At 51.6% G+C, this 20,830-nt stretch overlaps 9 protein-coding genes and 2 pseudogenes across 11 annotated transcripts, besides 2 other annotated features; 6 read left to right on the top strand and 5 right to left on the bottom strand.

The window, feature by feature from the left end:
• Nucleotides 1–627: 627 nt before the first annotated feature.
• Nucleotides 628–2,671, top strand: NCS54_00427300 (MFS domain-containing protein; the record flags this gene model as incomplete). The annotated part of the gene is made up of 10 exons (XM_053149814.1): nucleotides 628–925; nucleotides 975–1,161; nucleotides 1,214–1,386; nucleotides 1,436–1,663; nucleotides 1,726–1,851; nucleotides 1,901–2,016; nucleotides 2,069–2,155; nucleotides 2,209–2,325; nucleotides 2,382–2,466; nucleotides 2,517–2,671. 10 exons carry the CDS (start codon nucleotides 628–630, stop codon nucleotides 2,669–2,671), a joined length of 1,572 nt encoding a protein of 523 aa, XP_053005789.1.
• A 752-nt stretch (nucleotides 2,672–3,423) lies between these two features.
• Nucleotides 3,424–4,130, top strand: NCS54_00427200 (Hypothetical protein; the record flags this gene model as incomplete). The annotated part of the gene is made up of 2 exons (XM_053149813.1): nucleotides 3,424–3,455; nucleotides 3,509–4,130. 2 exons carry the CDS (start codon nucleotides 3,424–3,426, stop codon nucleotides 4,128–4,130), a joined length of 654 nt encoding a protein of 217 aa, XP_053005788.1.
• A 496-nt stretch (nucleotides 4,131–4,626) lies between these two features.
• NCS54_00427100 lies at nucleotides 4,627–5,278 on the top strand (annotated as a pseudogene). The gene is made up of 2 exons: nucleotides 4,627–4,655; nucleotides 4,714–5,278.
• Nucleotides 4,627–5,278: a sequence feature.
• Nucleotides 5,279–5,672: 394 nt separating this feature from the next.
• Nucleotides 5,673–6,196, bottom strand: NCS54_00427000 (annotated as a pseudogene). The gene is made up of 3 exons: nucleotides 6,047–6,196; nucleotides 5,882–5,992; nucleotides 5,673–5,828 (listed from the first exon to the last, which is right to left on the bottom strand).
• Nucleotides 5,673–6,196: a sequence feature.
• Nucleotides 6,197–7,226: 1,030 nt separating this feature from the next.
• On the bottom strand, nucleotides 7,227–7,681 carry NCS54_00426900 (Hypothetical protein; the record flags this gene model as incomplete). The annotated part of the gene is made up of 2 exons (XM_053149812.1): nucleotides 7,227–7,555; nucleotides 7,615–7,681. 2 exons carry the CDS (start codon nucleotides 7,679–7,681, stop codon nucleotides 7,227–7,229), a joined length of 396 nt encoding a protein of 131 aa, XP_053005787.1.
• A 753-nt stretch (nucleotides 7,682–8,434) lies between these two features.
• Nucleotides 8,435–9,815, bottom strand: NCS54_00426800 (Hypothetical protein; the record flags this gene model as incomplete). Its single annotated transcript, XM_053149811.1, has 2 exons — nucleotides 8,435–8,985; nucleotides 9,056–9,815. The coding sequence occupies 2 exons, from the start codon at nucleotides 9,813–9,815 to the stop codon at nucleotides 8,435–8,437; spliced, it is 1,311 nt and encodes a 436-aa protein (XP_053005786.1).
• Nucleotides 9,816–10,890: 1,075 nt separating this feature from the next.
• On the top strand, nucleotides 10,891–12,017 carry NCS54_00426700 (Hypothetical protein; the record flags this gene model as incomplete). Its single annotated transcript, XM_053149810.1, has 2 exons — nucleotides 10,891–11,238; nucleotides 11,301–12,017. The coding sequence occupies 2 exons, from the start codon at nucleotides 10,891–10,893 to the stop codon at nucleotides 12,015–12,017; spliced, it is 1,065 nt and encodes a 354-aa protein (XP_053005785.1).
• Nucleotides 12,018–12,620: 603 nt separating this feature from the next.
• On the top strand, nucleotides 12,621–13,457 carry NCS54_00426600 (Hypothetical protein; the record flags this gene model as incomplete). The annotated part of the gene is made up of 2 exons (XM_053149809.1): nucleotides 12,621–13,223; nucleotides 13,275–13,457. The coding sequence occupies 2 exons, from the start codon at nucleotides 12,621–12,623 to the stop codon at nucleotides 13,455–13,457; spliced, it is 786 nt and encodes a 261-aa protein (XP_053005784.1).
• Nucleotides 13,458–14,489: 1,032 nt separating this feature from the next.
• Nucleotides 14,490–15,805, top strand: NCS54_00426500 (Hypothetical protein; the record flags this gene model as incomplete). Its single annotated transcript, XM_053149808.1, has 3 exons — nucleotides 14,490–14,529; nucleotides 14,720–14,957; nucleotides 15,010–15,805. 3 exons carry the CDS (start codon nucleotides 14,490–14,492, stop codon nucleotides 15,803–15,805), a joined length of 1,074 nt encoding a protein of 357 aa, XP_053005783.1.
• Nucleotides 15,806–16,047: 242 nt separating this feature from the next.
• NCS54_00426400 (Hypothetical protein) lies at nucleotides 16,048–17,739 on the bottom strand (the record flags this gene model as incomplete). The annotated part of the gene is made up of 6 exons (XM_053149807.1): nucleotides 16,048–16,262; nucleotides 16,332–16,679; nucleotides 16,725–16,851; nucleotides 16,921–17,070; nucleotides 17,110–17,364; nucleotides 17,425–17,739. The coding sequence occupies 6 exons, from the start codon at nucleotides 17,737–17,739 to the stop codon at nucleotides 16,048–16,050; spliced, it is 1,410 nt and encodes a 469-aa protein (XP_053005782.1).
• Nucleotides 17,740–18,646: 907 nt separating this feature from the next.
• Nucleotides 18,647–20,264, bottom strand: NCS54_00426300 (Protein kinase domain-containing protein; the record flags this gene model as incomplete). Its single annotated transcript, XM_053149806.1, has 4 exons — nucleotides 19,861–20,264; nucleotides 19,465–19,814; nucleotides 19,104–19,411; nucleotides 18,647–19,054 (listed from the first exon to the last, which is right to left on the bottom strand). Exons 1-4 carry the CDS (start codon nucleotides 20,124–20,126, stop codon nucleotides 18,647–18,649), a joined length of 1,332 nt encoding a protein of 443 aa, XP_053005781.1. The 5' UTR covers nucleotides 20,127–20,264.
• Nucleotides 20,265–20,830: the final 566 nt, after the last annotated feature.

Below are 20,830 nucleotides of genomic sequence, written 5' to 3'. Positions count from 1 at the left end.
ACGATGTTCTAGACTATGACACGATTGCAGTGGCTGAAAGTGGCCTGTCGATGCATTGTGTTGGTGTTGTGTTGTTGATAAACACCAAAGACGAGATAACCAAACCATCGAGACTCACCTCTCACAAACTCAATTCCCCCAAGATCTCGCTTGAAAAAGTAAAATCACGCCCATCTCGGATACAAGTATCCGCCTAAAAATTCTAGCCCTTTTTTCTCGTTCTCTTATCTCGTGGCGGAGAAATTGACAGGGTCGAAAATAAGGTGTTATCCTCACCCGGAATCACGCAAGATGGCCTAGCGATCCCACAATAGCCAGCTCCGAACATCCGGGGCCCCGTGCATATAGTCGCCGTCCCTTGTCCATTGGTTATCCCACTCTGTATCGATCCATAGCGCGCTACAATAAGGGGCCCAGAAAGTGGGAGAGAAAAATTCAAGAGCGTTGCAGCGAGCTGACGCGATCGCTGGGACCGATGAGTGAATGCTACAACATCTGATGCTAGCTGACGTTAAACCCGAGTTTTTCCCTGTATATATATCTGTACTGTAGCACTGTCTGTCAAACTCTATTACCGTTCTGAGCAGTCCGCTTAGCTGTGACCTGTTGGAAATATATCCTTCAACAATGGCTGAACCCAAGCACGCAGTCGACGCCAATGTCCGCGAACCAGACACCGACTCGAGCCGATCTTCGCACGAGGATGTCGTTGTAAAGCCCCTCAAGACCTGGAAGGGTTACCTCTGGGACACATGGGAGCTGCCGCCTGAGCAGCGGTGGCTTCTGTTCAAGGTTGACGCCTTTGTGTTGACCTTTGCATCGATCGGTTACTTTTTGAAGAACATCGATCAGACCAATGTCAACAATGCCTTTCTTAGTGGAATGAAGGAGGACTTGAACATGTTTGGCAACGAACTTGTTACGAGTATGTATCGAAAGAATTGGCGCTTACAACTATCGACTGACACCCTCAGGCACCTCTATCTGGACCGTCGGCTATGTTATTGGACAACTCCCCTCCAATCTGCTTCTCACCCGTGTTTCCCCTCGCTGGGTCATCCCTTCATTGGAACTTGGCTGGGGCGTCGCAACCATCGCCACCTCAGCAGTCAAATCCTACAAGGCGCTGTACGCCCTTCGATTCCTTGTCGGACTCTTCGAGTAGGTCAATTGCCTCTATGTCGCTGTGCGGCTGTGCTGACACTGCATCAAGATCTGGTTTCTACCCTGGTATCCACTATATGCTCGGCTCTTGGTACACCCCTCGCGAGATTGGCAAGCGCGCCATGGTCTTCTGGCTCGCTGGCTCTATTGGCAACATGTTCAGCGGTTTCCTGCAGGCAGCTGCTTACACTAATCTCAATGGAGTACACGGACGTGAAGGATGTAGGTTTCTGTCTTTACCCATACAAAGACTGCTCTAACCAAGACATAGGGCGCTGGCTGTTCATCATCGACGGCATCATCACTCTCCCTCTCGCTCTGATGGGATACATCTTCTTCCCCAACCTGCCCCAGGATGGAAAAAAGACTTGGTGGGTGACCGAGCGAGAGCGTGTCATCTCTGTTGAGCGAATGGACGCCGTTGGCCGAGCTGGCAAGCAGCCCTGGACAAAGGCCAAGGTCAAGTCTATTCTCTTCAGCTGGCACACTTGGCTTCTGCGTATGTAACCCCTTGCAAAAAAAAAAAAAAAAAAAAAAAACGTAACTAACATAGGCATTTAGCTCTCATCTACGTCGTTTGGAACAATGGTTACCCCCAGCCTGCCATGGGATACTGGCTCAAGAGCTTCAATGCTGATCCTCCCCCCGTACCTGGAAGGCACTTCACAGTTCCTCAGATCAACAACTGTAGGCCATCAAGCCAATTATCCAGAGATTTCAGTGCTGACTCCCATAGTGCCCCTGCCCACGACTGGAATCTTCATCGTCATGGCCCTGGCATGGGGCTGGCTCTCTGACGGTCCCATGAAGGGTCGTCGATACCCTTTCATCTACCTTGGTGCTGTCATCACTGTAAGTGCCACCAGACCTGATTTGTGATGGAATAGATACTGACCGGATATAGATTTCTTTCCATATTGGACTCCTCAAGATGCCCCTATACGGAAACGTCACGAACCGAATGATTGTGTACTGGTTTGCCAACATTGGAGTGAGTTTAGCCTAACCACAGATTGAAGTTGCCCATATCTGACCTTTCTATAGAGCGGTGCCGGTCCTCTTATTCTTAGTTGGATTAACGAGATTTGCACTGCGGATACCGAGAAGCGAGCTTTGCTTGTTGGCGCGGCCAATGATCTCGCCTACGTCGTGCAGGCAGTGGTATGTTCCTTCGAGATGCTAGCCTCAAAGTTATCTCTGACTAACTTGTATTTCAGGCGCCCAACTTTGTTTGGAAGACGACAGACTTCCCAGCAGCCAGGAAGGGCTACACTTGGTCTATTGTTCTAAATGTCTTGTTAAGTAAGTAACCGACCACGGACATGGCCGATACCCAACTAACCACGAAATAGTTGTCATCACTGGAACGGTTCAACTTCTCTTGTGGAGGGATCAGAAGAAGGCAAAGAAAGAGGCTCTCAACGCTCCGCCTGAAGTGGTTGAACAAAAGGGAGACGAGAGTGACAACAGCAGGGTTCCTGCCAAGACCGTCGTTGACATAGTTTAGTTTCCCCTTGCTGGTTTAGTTACATGAGCCGGAGATTGTAAATAGAAGTGATAGATGATAATCGAGTGAGCGGCTGGACCGTGGGCGCTCACCCCTCATCACTGGATAAACATAGGCTACCCCTATCTTGAAAACGTGATCTCAAGCTGCGCAGAGTAATTGAGGCGTTCAGTTTAATCTATTGAGATATCTCAGGGCTGAATAAAATCTATATTTCATCCATTCACTCCGTATGTTGAATCACCATCCAGAACTTTCGGTAAATATATATCTGGTATTTCCACCCTAAAATAGCTTTTGAAGTCGGTATTTTGGAAGCCAACTGCAGTTCTCGTCGGGCGTGCTCGTCGGTGCAGACAAAGTCAAGATGATGGATCGCCAGGTAGAACGCCTTTTGTTCTTTTCTCGAGGCGGGAAACGTTTGCCATGCAGAATCTTTTCCAGGTCATTGTAGTAGGATGTGTGTATGGGATCGCGGGGCTGCAATCATCGCTGCACACCTGGTTCTGCTTGCGGCAGTGAATCACCTTTGAAAGCTCGACTATTCCAAGAACGACTACACCGAGTACAAAATAATTCACTTCTTCACCCCTTCTCCTCCTTCATCATCCGGCACACAAGTCGATTCATCTTCGCAACAAGGTTTGGCGTCTTTTCAGGTGCATGCCCTACCATCATACTGACCTCGATTCAGCAAGAAAGCCAAGTCTCCAAGTAGTCTAGAGCGGCGACTGGCCCATACGAGAGACACCATGGAAGCTGAAGCCACCAGGGATAATTCTTCGTCAGTTGAAGTTCCCTGCCACCCATGAACCGACAGCTGACCAGTGGTGACAGGCATCGTGTTCAGAGCATGGTGATCGTGAAACTTGCTGGACCCAAACACCTTTTCCTTCCCGAAAAGACCATCAACAAGCACCCGGAGTTGGCTAGCCGGTTTGTGACCACGCAGGATGGCAAACAGCTCGACCTCACCGCTTGGCCGACAGCTGTGGTGCATGTGTTCGTCATGTTCCTCTTCACCGGTACATACCAGGACCTACACGACCTTGACGAGGACGAGTTGGAACAGTATGATGAACCTGAAGCCATGCTCAACCGCGTTCTCCAGACGTACTTGCTGGCCACCGAGTACGGCCTCGACAGGCTCATCCAGCTAGCCGTTCATGGATTTGACGTAACGTCAAGAAGCATGTCGCTCCCAAACATCCTCTACGTCGTTTGTGGAAGCAACATCACGTTCGACAATCAGCACCTCGAGCTGATGAACAACCTGATCCAGAGAGCTTCACGAATCGGTTGGGAGGTAGAACTGGATGAAGGCCTTGGGACCTACCGATTAGCGCTCAAGAATGATGGGACCGTCTTTGGTGCGCTCTTTTCACAGATTCTGGATCAGAGAGCTAGAATCAGGGACCTCATGCTTGAGAACCAGAGCCTAACTGGTCGGCTTAATTGAAAAGTTAGGCAGGAGGAGGCCGGCTTAAATTAGGTCCACATGTTTCACATTGGGGACTAGAGGAACTCGAGTTTTTACAGGCATGACATGAATCAATGGACCTAAGGATGGAGATGGAACAAGGGCGGATCATGGCGCCTCGAGATCGAAGGCCAGAGAGGGAGGTGTTGCTATGTGGTTTATCTCTTCCAGTTGCGCAGTAAATCACGAACTAAAATCACGGGGCTGCCTCATTTCCAAGCAGTCACCTGATCTTAGCTCCGGATCATCATCATTTTGAATTCTCTACTCTTGCACCACTCCCCCTCCACTCTTCTCTACCTCATCACCCAGAAAGATTTGACTCTTCTTGCGCAAGCTACGTTATGAGGGATGATCAGACGTCACCGGACAATTGATATCAGTTTGGGCGCCAATCTTCGAACAGACCCTTGACGCGCAACTTTCTCACGGCCGAACTGTTTCAGATCGACATCTTGACAGCATGGCGCCCAGCATGACTCATATCAGGCCATCCTGCCAGTCGTGAGTTCTTGACGGTGATCATCATTTCCTATAATCATGTCGCTAACCCATCATCAAGGCCATACTGGGGACCTGCTCTGAGGCTCCGGTTCATGGGAGGCGCTACAGCGCATGTGCCTCGAGAAGTGATCAACAAGCACCCCGTGTTTGCCGCCAGGTTCAGTAGGCGATCAGCCAATGGACTCCTCAACCTCCTCGACGTGCCACAATGTGTAGGACATACGATTGTGCACTTTCTCTTCACTGGAACGTACGAAACTTTGCCAGGCCCGCTGGACAACACGACTGACAGACACCGCGTCTTGCTCTCGGAAGCAATGAACGTGTACTTTGAGGCCCTCAACCTGGGCCTCGGGAAACTCTCCAGATTGGCTACTAAGGAAATTGCCCGGCATGGCAGGGAGATCAGCTTTGCCGAGATCATCGAGGTTCTGGATGATGGCTTCCATGAGCTCACCGGCAATGAAGCCTGGTTGATTGACTACCTGGTCAACCGTGCCACCATGGAGAATGAGCTGGTAACCGATGAGAGCATCCAAAAGTTTCGCGCTATCATGGGTGATCAACGCGTGGTGGTCGACATTCTTCTTGAAGGAATTCTGAAGCTCAAGACTCAGCTTCAGGGTCAGTTCTATCAGACAATGCCTCAGTGAACGGGGGCTGGGAGGATATGATCATGGGCCACTAAGATTATGAGGAGCGTCTTGACTTGGAGGGTTCCTGGGGCCTTGAGTGTTGATATTGGCGCCGATGAATTCAAGGATGGGACACGGTATCTGGTGCAATGACCACTGGGCTTGATGGGACGCGGAACTAAAACGGTGATTTGATTCAATGCGAATATGGGGATACGAAAGATGAATGAAGCTTTTTGAGATTCCTACGTTCTACCAAGTTTATCCTGACAGTGACTTCATGCTCTGCAGGGTGGTAGAAACTGCCAATTCTGTCTTCTTGTGACGGTAGTCAGTCAACAAGGCCTCGCCTCTGTTTAATGAGGAAAGACGAAGCGAGGTGTTAGTATACACCATCGTTGAAATCAACAACAATTGCCTTTTCAATCAACCCGTCAAGACTCTTGACAAAAGCCTGGTGGGCAGGGTCCGTCTTGACGTAGTAATCCCGATCCTCCGCAGAACTGAACTCGGCCACAAATCCATGGGTAATACCATTCTATTTCGGTCAGCATTTGTCGCAAGCTCAGATGTATGGGGAAGGCAGCTCACCTGTAGTCCCTCTGGGGAGTTGTCCTGGCCGCCCTTCAGTGAGGTAATGTAGACCGTGTTGGTAGTTGGGTGGATGCAGTTGTCCTTGAGCTCTAGGAAGCGAGCGCAAGCCTAGATGGGGTGAGATTCTGTAACCATTCCTGAATGTGATTTGCAAGTGCGCACCGCTTTGATGTCATCGGGCTTGGCATCGGCTTTGAACTGGAAGAGCACTGTATGTGTGACACTCATGCTTGCTGAACTGGATGAACGAGAAACCGAAAAGGCCAGTGACAGGGAACAAAGTTGCCTAAACAAATGGACAGCTTCAATTGGCTGATGATGACAAGATTGAGTGTAGAGCTGAGCGAATATGGTTGATGTCGGAGCGAGACAATCTTCCCCGCTTGGCGTCACGTGGAACCATGTGGGCTTCAAGACACATTGCACTGCAGCTGAAGCGCCACTCATAAAAGAACTCTGAAAGCGATAGGTGTGATTGATGAGCTGAAAATGATATTTCTCATCTTGAAGTCAAGGGTGCCTGAAAACGAGACCACTCCGACTGGGCTGATTCCTTCAAGACTCAAGAAGTTGCCATTTTGGTACAAAGCCATGTTCCCAAAGATGGTTGCGAGACGGCTCTTCCGCTCATCGAAATCATCCCCTTTTGTCCCTCGTTCGATCATACCACGGTCGGTCATGGCCTCGCGACAATTCTCTAGTCTATCTGCGCCTTCGCGACCGTGAAATGAATCTCTGTCTGGATGTTTTGTTTTTCTCTTGAGCTTTGTAAAGGTCCAACATCCACGTGCCGGCCGGGATGCCCAAATTTACAATAAGTGCCCTGAAGATGTCCCTTGCATATCCAAAACCGATCATGGAGTGCCGGTACGTTTCATCTTGTGGGGATGCGATGGTGCATGCCCCTCATGCATGCGTCTCGGCCGCAGGAGGCCAGCCTGCGGGCCTTGACAGTGGCCTCCAAGGGTTACATGGCCCCGGGAACCAGCCCAATGGTAATCTTGGATATATGCGTTTTTGGGGATCGCTCCTATCCCGGACAGGAAGAGGCCCTTAGCAATGTCATCGGCATTTGGCTTTTGGCATCTTCATTGGCCAGTTACAGCTTTACAGGCTTGAGGGTATCATAGATGAGCAGCTCAAGATGCATCATCTCAACATGGTTGACGTATTAATCATACATGCCTACCTATACACAAAAATCATTTATTCGTCAGCATATTCATCGAGACAGAGTTGAACAGTTAGAAACGCGATAAAATGCCTTTGACTGCAAATCTTGAGTAGCCAAGTTGATAGAACAGGTCAGTACACAAGGGCATGAGCTTATCAGCCCTTCGCGTCAATAGATAGGAGCTACTATTTCAGTAGCTCTTCCTTGCATCGCTGCCTTGTCCTCTTCTCTGGTGGAACCTTGGACACTCCGGAGACCAAAAACAGCAGATAAGAACCCAGAAATAATCATAAATGGAACAGCAGCGAAAAGGAAGAGAACCAAAACCAACAGCAAAGACGCAGGACTCGACAAGACGGCGCAGAAAGGCTTCCAAATTGGCCGGTAAATCAGAACCACAAAGAGTGAGACAGGCCACCGTATCCATGTCCGCTCATCCTCAACAAACGGCACCTCTTCAGAATCGCGTTGAGCTTCAGCCGAGGATCCCGCTTCCTCTTGATATCGATTAGCGCTCCCTTCTCCTCTGCCGACAAAGGAATGAGACCGTACGCACCAGCATCGGGCCTCAGCCGTTGAGGACGACCGCCAACTGCCCTGGTGCTGCCCTTTGCTCTGAACATGGCGTCTGCATCGCTTTCCGAGATGAAGGATGATGGGGATCAGCTGCGGATTGATGAGGAGATGGTTTTTTCGAGGTTGTGGGAGGATATGGAGGCGTGACCTCTCTGCGTTGGGGCAGAAACTGCCTTCTGGTCAGCCTTGGTCTAGGGCGGCCACTCAACGTTGGCGTAAGTCATGCCGGCCCGCCATATCATCCGGCGACGCCAATATCTCATTGTCTCACTTTGCACTCCCACCAGCGCGGCCAATTGCAGGTTCAAAGGGTTGGAGATGGTTGAGCTTGGTTTTTTAGAGGAAGCGATGTGACCAACGATCTCCATTTCCTGCCGTGACGGCTCAAGCTGGTCTCTACGGTGTACAAGTCTACTTGCGCCATGGGCGTTTAAGCTTTCTTTCTATGTATACTCCCACAGGCAATTCGTCCCCAAGGTGACAATGTAAATGTTGTAATGCCATCACCGTCTTGCAAATGACACTTGTGCCTCCAGTTGGGCTCGGTCTTGGGGTAGTGAATCCAGCACGAATCAGGCATGTGGCAAAGACACAAACACGATCCGAGCATTGACGATAGGTAGATTCTGAGATTACACTAATGATAACGATGTAACTAGGAGGCTGAATATATCAAGACATCACAAGATTACCCCAGACATGTCCAAAACACAATGCCGCCCTAGGCCAAACAACTTTCCGCAGCCATCTTCAAACGCAATTTCTCTTGCAAAAATCACACTCATAGGTCCAACATCCAATCAGCGTCTGTAGTAGTACTCAGGGGGTCGGCTGCCGCTTGTCGGCTGAGTGTATGAGGGTTGGCTTGGTGCTGATGATCGGGGTGCAAAGGGGTTAGGGTATGATCGATCCGACCGCGTGGACTGGGGATTGGAGGATCTGATTGGTTCTACGACTTGGGAGTTGTAGGCTCTACCTGACCCTCCTGCTGCAGGGGGATAAGCCTGACTGGGCCTTGACGACTGAGAGGCGTACCCTCTACCAGATCCTCCTGCTGGAGGGTTATTGGCCTGACTGGGTCTTCCTGATTGAGAAGCATAGCCTCTACCCGAACCACCTGCTTGGGAGCTGGTGCTCTGGCTGGACCTCACGTAGTAGCCCTCAGATCCAGAAGAAGGCATCCGGTATCGCATTTGTGAGCTTGGATGCCCAGGGGGTGGCGATTCTGTGGGCTCGAGGCCTCGCCGCCGATGTCCCGAGCGCAGATCAGTCGTATCAACCGAGTTGGAGTTGAGATCCCGGCGAGTGGCTTCGGCATCGCCATCGACCACACGTACAGGGAAGGAAAAGACTGCGGATGGAAAGTACGTTAGCCACCTCGACGACTCTGGACCCGGGCGATAGCTCCAGGCTCAACTTACCACCATCTACAAACTCGGTGATGTAGCTCAGCGATATACGCCGCCCCGGGGTATCGTGGCGCCCGTTTGGGAAGAGGTAGGGCGTGCCCGCCTGTCGGACTCCCAACGTGTCGTTCCTGTCGGACCGAAATTCGACGACTCCGCCCAGGAGAGCAGCTTCCCAGTACCGGCCTGCTTCGCCAGTCCTCATGTTTCCCCAACCCTGAAGAGTAACCCCACGGGGGGTGTTGCTCCTCGGCGAGCCGAGAAGAAATCCTGTCAGGAAATGGACAACCTCGTGGGCAATGCTGATGCTCAACTGGAACTTGAACCGGGCATATGCCTCAGGGGGTGGTCGCTGGTGCGCGTGTATCATGTTTTCGACGAGGACCCTGTTCAGGGAGAGATTTCCCACAGGTCCAGCCTCGTAGTCAGCCATGTTGTATTCACCAGGCCACTCGAGCCTCTCCGCCAGAGCCTCGCCCCCTATATCTCTGATAAAGACAGTGAAGAAATCTTCTCTCACTCTCACCAGGAACTTGTTGATCCAGGAGGCCAAGTTGTCCAAAGAGTCCCGGTAAAGGCTGTCACGTCCCTGCTCACGACTCGCGGTGATGATGGCCCGGGCAGTCTCGACCAGACTGCGTCTCCCCTGGCTGGTCTCAAGGATGCAGAGGGCCAGATGAATGGATGCTTCGATGATCTTGTATCGGGTCGAGTTCGGGGGAAGTGGACCCTCCGACTCCCCAGCAAAGATTTGGAGATCTCCAACTCTGGCCATGTTTGGATACGGGGTGATCACTTTCGAACTTGTTTAAAGAGAGCGGATGAAATTGAGAGGAGAATATGTAGCGTAAGATCTGATGAGCCATTGGCACTCATGTTAGCTTCGGTTTAATCATCTAGTCCTGGACATACCTTGAGCCTTGACAATCGTAAATCTGCCAGCAGATTGAGTTTGAGAGGCCACGAGGGGAATAAGGAGAGACTGAGTACGCAAGCCTAACAGCAACTAAGAGTATAGAGAGAAGGATCAAGTGTGAGACAAGCAAGGCTGTGGTCTGGTTTGTGTTGAATTCTGAACTGGTCAGATATCGACAGAACTTGAGAGATGAGTTCCCGTCTTATATGTGCCTACTCTCAGCATCGGCGCCGTTTTCTTGAGAACAAAAACCCTAATTGAGCTGAGATGCTTGCGCCCGTTTAGAGAATCGGTTCACTATGACCCTTGACCATGCCGGCCATTCTGGCCAGGCACCCGGCCGGGCAGGGCACCTGGCGGTTGCAACCAACACCTGGTGTTCTAGTCCTCGAAGGCTGAGCCTGTTATTTTTATCTCGGAATTCTGAGTATGGTCAAACCTTCAACTGTTGTGAGTTGGAGCTCCTAAAGTGGTTGTCTGTTGGTCCTGATATGTCTCAGGCTCAGGTGCTCTGCCGGCTCCGCATCTATAACTCGAGCACCATTAGCATTGCCTCTGGTGCCGCTCAAATTCGACACCAAGCCCCGATTAGCCGAACCTTTTTAGTTTGTCCCCTGGCTTGAAACAGGTCGCTTCTAAGGCTGGAAAACGGGCTCGGCGTCTAATCAAACGGCGCGTACAGCGGTGTTGCACCCTATTGGCTAGGAAATGCGCTGCCTTGATTGCAGTCCCACAGCGTTGGCGCTTACGGCCCAATCATGGGGCCACCGGTCCCGAGCGCTGACTGAATCACATTTGGCGCTCTTACCCTGAATTTGGTTCAGCTTGGCTTCGCTCTTCTACCCCACTACCAAGTCACCTCCAAAGCATCGCCCCCATCTTTCGCAAGCCAACGCCCTCAAGACTCTTCCTCAGATCCCATCTTACGGAAATCATGTCTTCAGGGGACGCTCAAGGCTCGCCAGCTGAAGCTGTGCCGACTCAATTTACAGACGATGCTCGGTTCAAGCAGCTTTCCATCAACAGCCTCGATGGTGACCATGCTGAACTGTTCACGCGTGCCATCACGAGAGTCTTGTCCACTGAGATTTCAGAGACCACATATGCTCAAATAATCGACGGGCTGCCCCTATCCGATGTCGTCAAGGATACTGAGAGTGGTGGTCCTCCAGATGGCCATCCTATCAACAACTCCCACCGAGAGCTGTGCCCAGGGGTGCTTGAAAAGACCAGAGAATTCCGCAAGGAGTTTGATCCTCAGATTCTGGAGTTCGACTCCAGGGTGAGTCAATCCACACCATACCTTATGGTTACCTGACCGAACTTAACGCTGACAATGGATAGCTTCTCCTTGCATACCAGGCCGCTGCCCCGGGGTCAAGAGCGTTTAGGGTGGCCCTCATCGAGATGATAGCCATTGCAATCCACCAGATTGCTGTCATTATCTTTCAGCTTGACACCAGTCTTCACAAGGATGACGGCGTCACCGACTGGCAGGCTCCCAAGTCTGATGAGTTTTACTGGGAGCTTTGGCCAAACGGGCCGCTCCCTACCCTATTCCAGCACCCGTGGTACGTTGACTACGAACAGTATCCAAATGGTGCAGCAGACATGGTTGGCTACTGGGCTGAGTCACGCATCCTAGGCGGTGTTGTCCTGTTTGACCGACGCAGGCCAGACTTTGATCCAAATGCCGTCTACTTCATCTCTGATCGATATAATGTGACCTACAGAATCTATGAGCTCTTGCCGGAGCAGAAGCAGCTTCTTATCGATTTTCTGACTGCCGATACCCCACCGCCCGAGAGCCCTCTCCCAATACTGGGAGATGACAAGAATCGAAACCGTGTGGATCCGGAGGAGCCCATCGAGGAGACCGGCATCTACAGGGATATTTGGGAACGAAGAACGCGCCCGGTGACGCTGGGTGACTCGAGAATGAGGGATGTTTGGGACAAGCTAGACTTTCCTACCTTGGCAGATAAGAGGGCTGCGGATGAACGCGCCAGGGAGCGGAGAATATTGCAAAAGTACGGCAATGATGCCCGAAAATCGAGTTAGGTAGGGCAGCACTGTTTTTGTGTCGGAAGGCGTTTCATCCAATGTTGATTCTGAATTAAAGACCGTGTTCTTCGAGTTGTGGCGTCTAACATCACGAACTTGGCTCACACCAGGTGGCGTCTTAAGCTCCAAAGACGAATCTTGCTAAGAGTTTAAACCGCCTTTTCTCAACAAGCTCTTGAATTGCAGATGTGGCAGTGTTTACGGCCGAATTGAAGCTCATGAGTCATACTTAGGAACCCATATTGCCCCGAATCATTCCATCTCTGTACGCTTTCCACAAACTATTCTTTCACACTTCCATCACTTACCGCGCAGTTTCACAACGCGAGCTATGAATGAATTAGTGCTCTTGGCCCACTTACGGACGAGATTCTTGCTCAAATGTTTCAGGCCTCAAACATGCGGTATATGCCATGGGGTGTTTCGGCGTTCGCTCAACAAGGTCGTTGTCCGTAAGTGATCCTCACAAGGGCCCTTCGCCCCATACTTTGATGGTACTTGGGCGGGTATCTTGCTTACTTGTGTCTAGTCTCCTGCGAAAACCACCCGGTTGGCCCCTGGAAAATGGAAGTGATGGACACTGAGAGCGTGCCGACAACCATGAATGGATCCTATCTCTATGATTATGAATTCCCTTGTGTCAAGGTCCACGAGCGCTGCTACGAGTTTATATCCGCTCTCAAATCTCCAAGGAAAGCAAAGAAAGGGCCAAACTTCGTTGGAAGAGTCGTGAGCTCGTTCATGGTGGGAGAAAATAACCCAGACGCTCGTATTCCCGATCCTCGGGGGTTTTCCCCCGATGTCCTGACTGTGGCGTGCAACAAGCTTAACCTCCCTGGTCTGGCGAGACTCCCTGTAGAGCTCTTGGTCATCATTCAAAAATACTCAAGCGAAGCGCCGCTGTGGTGTTTTACGAGAGCGGTGGCCCTAAGGACGGAGCTGTCCTCGATGCCACAGGGAACCAAGATGGGCTGGTTTAAACTGTTTGATATTGGGTCCTGGACTCGGGGAGGCGAGGCCCCAAAGCTTGGAAAAGGACACAGCAACTACACCCGGGTCACCTTGGATCACCATGGCATCAGCAGGGTGGAGGCTCTCGCTGACTACCCGGAACCGCTGAGCGAAAAACGAAGCGGTTCGACCAAGTTTATCGTCGCTGAACGAGAGAGAATGAAAGCTTTCGAGGTTGAGATCTACTTCCAGGTAGTGTAAAAGTTGGGAGAAGAACTGTAACGCCGAGCTAATGACGGACAGGACGGTCTCGCATGGCTCGCAACTAAGACGTATGCACGGTTCGCAATGTGGGACACTTCAACACCCCCAAAAGCTCTTCACCATCTTGAGCGTTCGAATTTCTTTGAACTCGAGTCGTGTGCCATGTCTCAGCCTGGAAGCAAGTATCCGTCGCGTCCAAAGACCATTGACCTTGCGACCTGAACTGGCCTGACATTTTTATATAAAAGCTACTCCCGAAGGGCTCCGCTGGCTATCCATGCCCATACTCGAACATCCCCAGGCCTTCTGGGAAAGCCTCCGCCTGGTGCTATGGCAGTTTACGTGCCACTGCCACCTGGCGAGGAGATTCTATCAATGCCTATCCTGAGTGGTGACTACAGAGGCGCAGATTGGTTTAGTTTTATGGTGAGTTGACCCATATATCTTGAAGTTATGGAGTTTCTAAATGTATAATAGTTCGAGACAAAACTGGCTGGGATTTTCCATGTTGGGCCTCAGCAGAGGCTCCCGTGCGAGAGGCACAGCAAGGCGCCCAAAGCGCTCATTTACGATCAAGAGACGTTGAGCCATAGGCCTATGATTTCTATTTACCCCATCAGTAAAGGATCGCTACCTCATATCTTCCATCGGCTGGGCCAGAACGGCCTAAACGGCTGTATGGGCATGTTATTGTCATGGGCCCCCTTGAAGAACATGGCCCGCGTTGATGTATATCACGACAACGGTGATCTCCTGGGGATGCATATTTACTATGAGAATGGAGCGCAGAGGACGGTTGGAGATTGTTGTGTTGGTTTTCAGTCATACAGGAGCTGGTCGAAGCCGTCAGCTCTGTACTGGAGCCGACCGGGCACTGGCTCCTGGGTCCGGGTGGTGTTTGATGACGATCCGACGGGAGGAGATTCGGAAAAGGAGCGGAACCGGGCTGATTTAGTTGGAGAGGTGCATTTATGTGTGTCTAGGTATCGCCAATATTTCGAGGTACTGCCAGCTGGAAGTTGGCGCGGAGTGTGATGGGAGAAAAGTTAGAGGCCTCCCTGGATATGTTCTAATGCAGTTAGTCATTAGATTATACTCTCTTCAGAGTGCTTTTGGTATCGATCTTATCGAAATATGTTTGGAACAGGTGCATTGTATGCGGTAGAGAAGTGGTACCAAGGACGTTACGTCTCGGCAGTGCTAACAAGTGACGGGCACTTGCTAGCAGCTTTTTCCGCCTTTCACCACTGCATCATGTTTGTACCTCCATCTGAGCAGACAAAAGCCCTTCTGAGTTAAAGACGGTGCCGATTCTATTGTTGCTCAAGAAACGGCAGGTGCGATTTGTACGACTTGACCTCGAGCTGAAGCGGGGTGAAGAGACACACTGCGCCGATTACCTAAGGGGAGACGACAGTTTTGCTGCTTCACCTCTTCACCTCTTCACCTCACCTGCTTTTCCCTCCGGAATTTCCATCCTCTAGCCCTGGGCAACCCTCTTCTCTCCTTCTCTTCCCTGTGTCACCACCACCTCACCATGGGCCAGGACTGGAAGCTGATCAACATCGATAAGAAGCGCAAGCTTCGCCACATCGGCCAGCCCAAGCTTTTGGAGATCCTCAAGAGCACTTCGGGCGAACAGCTGGTTGGACTTCTGGCCAATCCCTCGTGGCTGAGATTCCAGATCCCCGCCGAGAAAGCCATCCCCGCGAAGAAGAGAAAGTGCGTTTGACCCTTTCCCCCGTTGACCACAATACTGACCTCAGTACGCAAGCTACGACTCGCTTCTCGTCAATCTCCCTCAAAACGTCATCGACTTGATCGTTGCCCTCCTCTACGAATGCCGACACGATGCCGACCTCATCTGCCTTTCCGTCACCTGCAGCTACTTTTTCCGACTCATCGCCCACATGATTCAGGCAGCCATCTCGGAGGACATCGGACAGTGGGCTGGCGACCGACTCATTCTCATCAGCGAAAGGGCTGTCGGCTACCCTCCCGAGATTGCGACCGTCCTGGAGAGGTTCCAGTGGGACAGCGATGGAACCAACCCACTATATGGAATGGGCGAACAGGCCGTGGCCGAGGGTCACCACTCGACCTTGGCATCCCTCGTCAAGGAACAGCCATTCGAGGTATGGGGCAGAGCACTCGATAATGTGCGTGAGCGACTGGACCAGAAGCAGGAGGTTTCGTTGCCGTTTAAGCGTTTGATGAAACTCCTGATGCACAACCCCCACTTCCCAAGCAGCCACCGACCAGCCGTGCTCCGCAACCTCACGACCAAGCAGTTCATCAGCGACGATGCTCTCGCCCGGTCCAACTTTTCCTACAGCCTAGGAGAGGTGCTGCTGTGCTACATCACCTGGGGCGAGGAGACTGCCCAAGACGAACGGGTGAGGCTGCCCATGAAGGGGGAGTGGGCTGGTCATCGGTTCGACATCACTACGAGGGAGAAGGTGAGCGGATGGGAGGACGTGAGTCAGCAGGTCATCAAGAGAATGATGATGGCGACGAGAGAGGAGAGGAAGACTGGCAGACGGGTGGACGGGAAGATTTGGGGAATCTAGATGTCACAGGTCAGCTCCACGTTGTTCTTCAGAGAGGGAACTCGGTCGGAGAGATACAGAGTAGAGTTTCTCTGCCATTTTTCCGGCCATGCCACGATTGTAAAATATCCTCAGCAAGCTAGCGTCGTTTTATTCGTCGTCCACGAAAGCCATCCGTAATCTCAAAAGCGAAGTTACTGAATTACAGGAACAAGAAATGAACATGCCCATTAGCCCCCTTCTCTGTCTCTGTGACCCCAACACTAACCCACCTTGGCGAGAAACGCATCGAGGCACCGGCGCTGTGTCTCCGGGGTCTCATCATGGAAATTGACGCCCAAAGAGTACAGGACCGTCTGGCGCTCGGTCGTGGTCATGATCTCTGGCGGCATCTTGAGCACCCGAACGCAGAACTTGGCCGCCAAGGCGCCCTGGGTGACCCTTAGATCGTTGATCTTCCTGTCGGTTCTCTTGTTGACTACAAAGACGACGTGTCAGTACACGATGCGGGTGACGCGGTATAAAGGTTGAATGAGAAACATCTTACAGAATCTGAGCGAGTGATATTCGACAAAGTTGATCAGCGCAACCAAGAGCGAGAGGAGCAACATGCCGATACTGTTCTTCCAGTAGATCGTGTACTGGTACCTTTGATCCCAATAAGCCCACTTGTCCATCGCCCAATCCCAACCGAGCTCGTCGAATTGTTTACGCTTGTTCCAGAAGTAAACGCATGCGATAAAAGACACAAAAGGGGATGCGAGACAGATGATGCGGGTGGTCGTCCTGAAGAGCCGCTTTAGGTACTGTTCTCGCTCTTTTCTGTAGAATGGGACAATCTGGAAAGCGATGGCCATCTGAGCGATGCTGAGATACAGATCCTGGTTTCCAACGGCTATTTCAGTGAGCATGTGTTTGTGAGAACTGTCATTAAACTCACCGCCTGGCTCAAAAAGCTTCTTGTAGTCCAGCTCAATAGCGGTTTCAAGCTCTTGATAGCACTTGAAAGCGGCAGAAGACCTGTCGTAGGCTGTCTTCCTTCGGCTTTTGGAAACTACCCTGACAACCTATGGCACAGGGTTAGCCTGGGCATTTGAACTCATAGACAACGGAAATGTTGCTACCCCTTCTGTTACAGCCTTCCAGGAGAGCCATGTCCCGAGCGCGAGCCACTCATCTTGCAAGTCACGTCCTTGGACAGCCTTGACAGCAAGATCTCCGATGCGCTTGTAGGCAAGTTTGCGAGTGTATTCATCCACGTTGGAGATTTGATTGCTAACGGTTACCTATGTTAGTATGAGCGGTCTTTAAATGGCATAGGGCACTTGCATGGTTCCGGCCACAACATCGGGGTCCACGACCAAGGCCTGAAGAAGTCGGGCATGTGTGTACTTGGTAATAGCGTAGCGGTCAATGGATTCGCCGAGAGGAAACATGGTTAGACACTGCGCTTCCTTGCCAGTCTCATCGAAGAAGTCTCGGGTGATGGGCGGCAGAGTCTGATGGAAGAACACTCGCAGGAGCTCCTCGGGGGCAGTGTCATGCCCCCCCCGGAACACGGGCTGGTATTTGAAATCAACCTAAAAGGCAAGGAGAATGAGCAACAATGTTCAAGAAGCTCTTGGGTTACCGATGCTCACCACGGCGGGTACGAACTCATCCCTGCGGTTCCTCCCAACAGAGGCAGAATTTGTTGGTTGGATAAGCCAGCCCGGAAGATCGACTTTGGAAAGTTTCTCGGTAAGGGAGCGGGTGAATGCAAGGTTTCTGCCTGCCTTGGAAAAGTGCCAAACTTGCAATCGGATGAGAGGCGGGACCCTGTGAGCAGGCATCCCGGCTTGTGGAGGCGACGACGACGACGACGACGACTCGGCAGGCACAGGAGAGGCACTCTGAACTCCCTCCGCAGCTTGCCGAGAGGTCGACGAGGACACGGTAGGCACCTTGACACACATTTCTATGAAAGACATTTCGATAAACGGTAGAGGGGAGTTTGGGTGTGTTGGATGTCAAAGAGTCGGGAAACAGCGCGTATTTAGGGAGCTCAGACAAATGCCAGGGCCAACATGAATGGCACAGCCAAGGGTGAAAGAGCAAGCCGTCTGCAGGCCTGCCGGAAGAACCAAGTAAGGGAGAAGGCAACTGTCTCGTAGAACAAAGAAACTAGAGGAGAAGTTGCTTAGCTCGGCTTTTGGTGTGTTGGCCCTTGCGGCTTGACCATGCCGCCACAAGGATGGAGAAACAAAGACGAGTAAACATGTGATGGCCATGAATTGGCGGAACAAAGGAGTTGCATGCAAGCAATGGGCTGGATTGACGAGTCAAGAACTAACAATAGATACAGCGCCGGGACTTGCCTAGAGTTGCAGGAGAGGTGTGGTGTCACTTACTACAAGGTCACTCTTATGATGGCTTGTGCTTTGTCTTGACTGGAGCCCGAAGGAGGTTTTCGAGCCTTTTGGTATGTACTGAGTGAACAGACGAGTCCTTGGTGTTTCCAAGCCCACTGTTTTAGCTGCGCTCGATACTTGACAAAGGCTTTGGGTAGGTGAGATGAACTGTTTCCAACTCGGATGCTTTATTTAAATGTTGTAGCTTGCCAAGTGCACCCCTGTTAGAAAAGACCTCGGTGCCCTGATGATTGGATTTCACTCTTAGCCAGGCACTTATCAAGGCATATAGGAAGAATAACCTAAGAGATAGTAATATTACACTTCGTGTTCTGGCTGAATCTCCTAACCAATAGGATAAGATGGAGATCTTGCAACAATTTCTTGCATGGTTCATTAAACCTTCCCCAAACCGTAACGCCGAAACCCAAGACCAAACTCCAAGCCAAAGCTCAAAAGAGACATTTCATTCTCAGGTCAGGCGCGTGTCCTCGAGATATCCAAACCCACAGGGCCTATTACGGCCGATCGACTTGAGCCAAGGGTCATCGAGCAGCTCCTTGGCCGTAGCACGCTGCTCAGGCAGCCATGTCAACATGCGACGGGCAAAGTTGATAAAGAGTGCTCGCTCTTGGCCCTCAAGCATGGGCGTTGAGTTTTCGAGTGTGAACATGTCGTCGGGGATGAGCTCGGGGTATCGGAATTTGCCTTGCTCGTTGTAGTACTTGGACAGAGTTCCTCGGTCGGCGCGGGCGAGAAGTTCTGAAGGGGGAGGACCAAGGAGGCGGATCATTTGGGCGAAGCGGGTTTTGTTGGAGAAGTTGCAGTGGCCGGGAATACGTCCGCTGAGTAGGTTGACGTCTCCAAGGAGCTCCCATAGCTGAGACAGAGTTAGATATGCTGTATTGCTGAGAGGGAAGGGTACATACCACAAGGCCCAGGTTCCAGATATCGGCAGAGTAAGTCCAGCCAGCTCGGAGCATCACCTCGGGGGCGGTGTACTCTCGGGGCTGGATGTCATGGTTGTGTTTCATGTTACCGTGGACGGCGAGACCAAAGTCTGTGAGCTTGACGTAGGTGACGTCTCCCCTTAGATGGCCGAAGCTGTTGCGTGATTCGTAGATAGGGCGCCCGCTCCTTTGGATGCAGGGCGCTGGATTGGCTGTCTGGCGGATGGCGTACTCTTCGAGAACGCCAGTATCTTCGAAAGGAACCATGAAGTGGTCGCCCTTGAGATCTTTGACAGGGTTGAGTAAGATGTGTGGACGAGTTGGTTCACGTGAGACTCACCAGTGTGAATGATGCCGGCCTCAGAGTGCAGATAGTCAAGTGACTTGAGAATACTTGGTAGGACAGCCTTGATGGTGCGTGGCTGAACCCAGCTTGTAAGGCCACTCTGCTGTCCCAGCATCCAGAGGGGTTGTCGTAGAGGCTCCATGGCCATGCAAAGGTGAGTGCCATGAGGCCCTTCGACCTCGAAAGAATCGAGGATGCCGCGGATGTACTCGCGTCCGGGATGAGATGTTGGGACAGAGAAGATGTGGTCCGTCAGGTCTAGCTCCTTCCGTGCCGCGGCTCGGACGGCGGGAGTGTTATTTGTGATCTTGAGAGAAACGTAGCGATCATTTTGCCAAGGAAGCCTGAGACTGTCAGAGTCAACGATGACGTATGCGAGAGGATGCTCACCAAGATGTAGCCCTCGCAAGCCAAACAGTGGAACCGGTTCCCCATCCCAACTTGGAGATGAGCTCATATTTTCCACCAAGAGTCTCACCAATACGCGCAGGGTAAAAGTTCCTTGGGTTGTAGTTGCCGCAGTTCTCTTCCTCGAAAGGCTTGCCGCTGCGCATAGATGAGAGTTTTCTCAGACTCCGCTCACAGATGGTGACGCCAATGCGGGGGTTACGGGCGAGAGTCCGGCAAAGAGCCGGCGCGACGAGTCCGTACCGCATGCTGAGTTTGTATATCAGTTGTTGATGTTGGAAGAAAGATTCGTTGAATGTTTTGATTCTCGGCAATGTCGTTAAGCCGAGGTGGTCGCGTATAAGTGAGACAGACAAGCTAACTCGAGCTTCTCCAAGATCAACAAACTTTAGAAAAGCCTTTCCAATTCCGGAGTAATGAGGGGCCATCTGAGAGCTTATAAGAAGCTGCCCACACACGTTAATTTTCCGGAACTGACCGTGGCCTGTTTACTGAGGCATTGTCTTCTGCATTCGGGGCATGTCGGCTAAGTGAGGCCCCGGGCAGGCGGAGTGGCTTGGCAATCATGAACTTGTCATTGCTTTTTTTGCCAATAGAAACTCCAAGTTTTTGGGCCTTCTCCGCAGGAGAGGTGGAGTGAGGGATCAGGCCATGGCGCGAAAACAGGTCATGACGGCATGAAAGAGTCTGGGGGAGGGCTGAAGTACCGAAACCTGGGGACGAACGTCGTGAAGATGGGGATCGAAAGATGCTAGACGCTGTGAACTATGAGAGAGTTAAGGTGTCTCTTCATTCTCCCTATTGTTTTCCTGTTGATGCTCTTCTGGCTTCTCCAACCAAGACAAGCTCACATCAACACCAAATTTCACAGTGATCAACATCCCGTCTCCCAACCCCAAAATGCCGGGGCCCCGCATCCATCATCCCCCATGTCGAAGGCGCTTGGGTCGAG

This window comes from Fusarium falciforme, chromosome 3 (genome assembly GCF_026873545.1).
Source record: "Fusarium falciforme chromosome 3, complete sequence".
NCBI lineage: Eukaryota > Fungi > Ascomycota > Sordariomycetes > Hypocreales > Nectriaceae > Fusarium > Fusarium falciforme.
The sequence above is the reverse complement of the archived record's forward strand: the minus strand, read 5'-3'. Positions and strand labels throughout refer to the sequence as shown.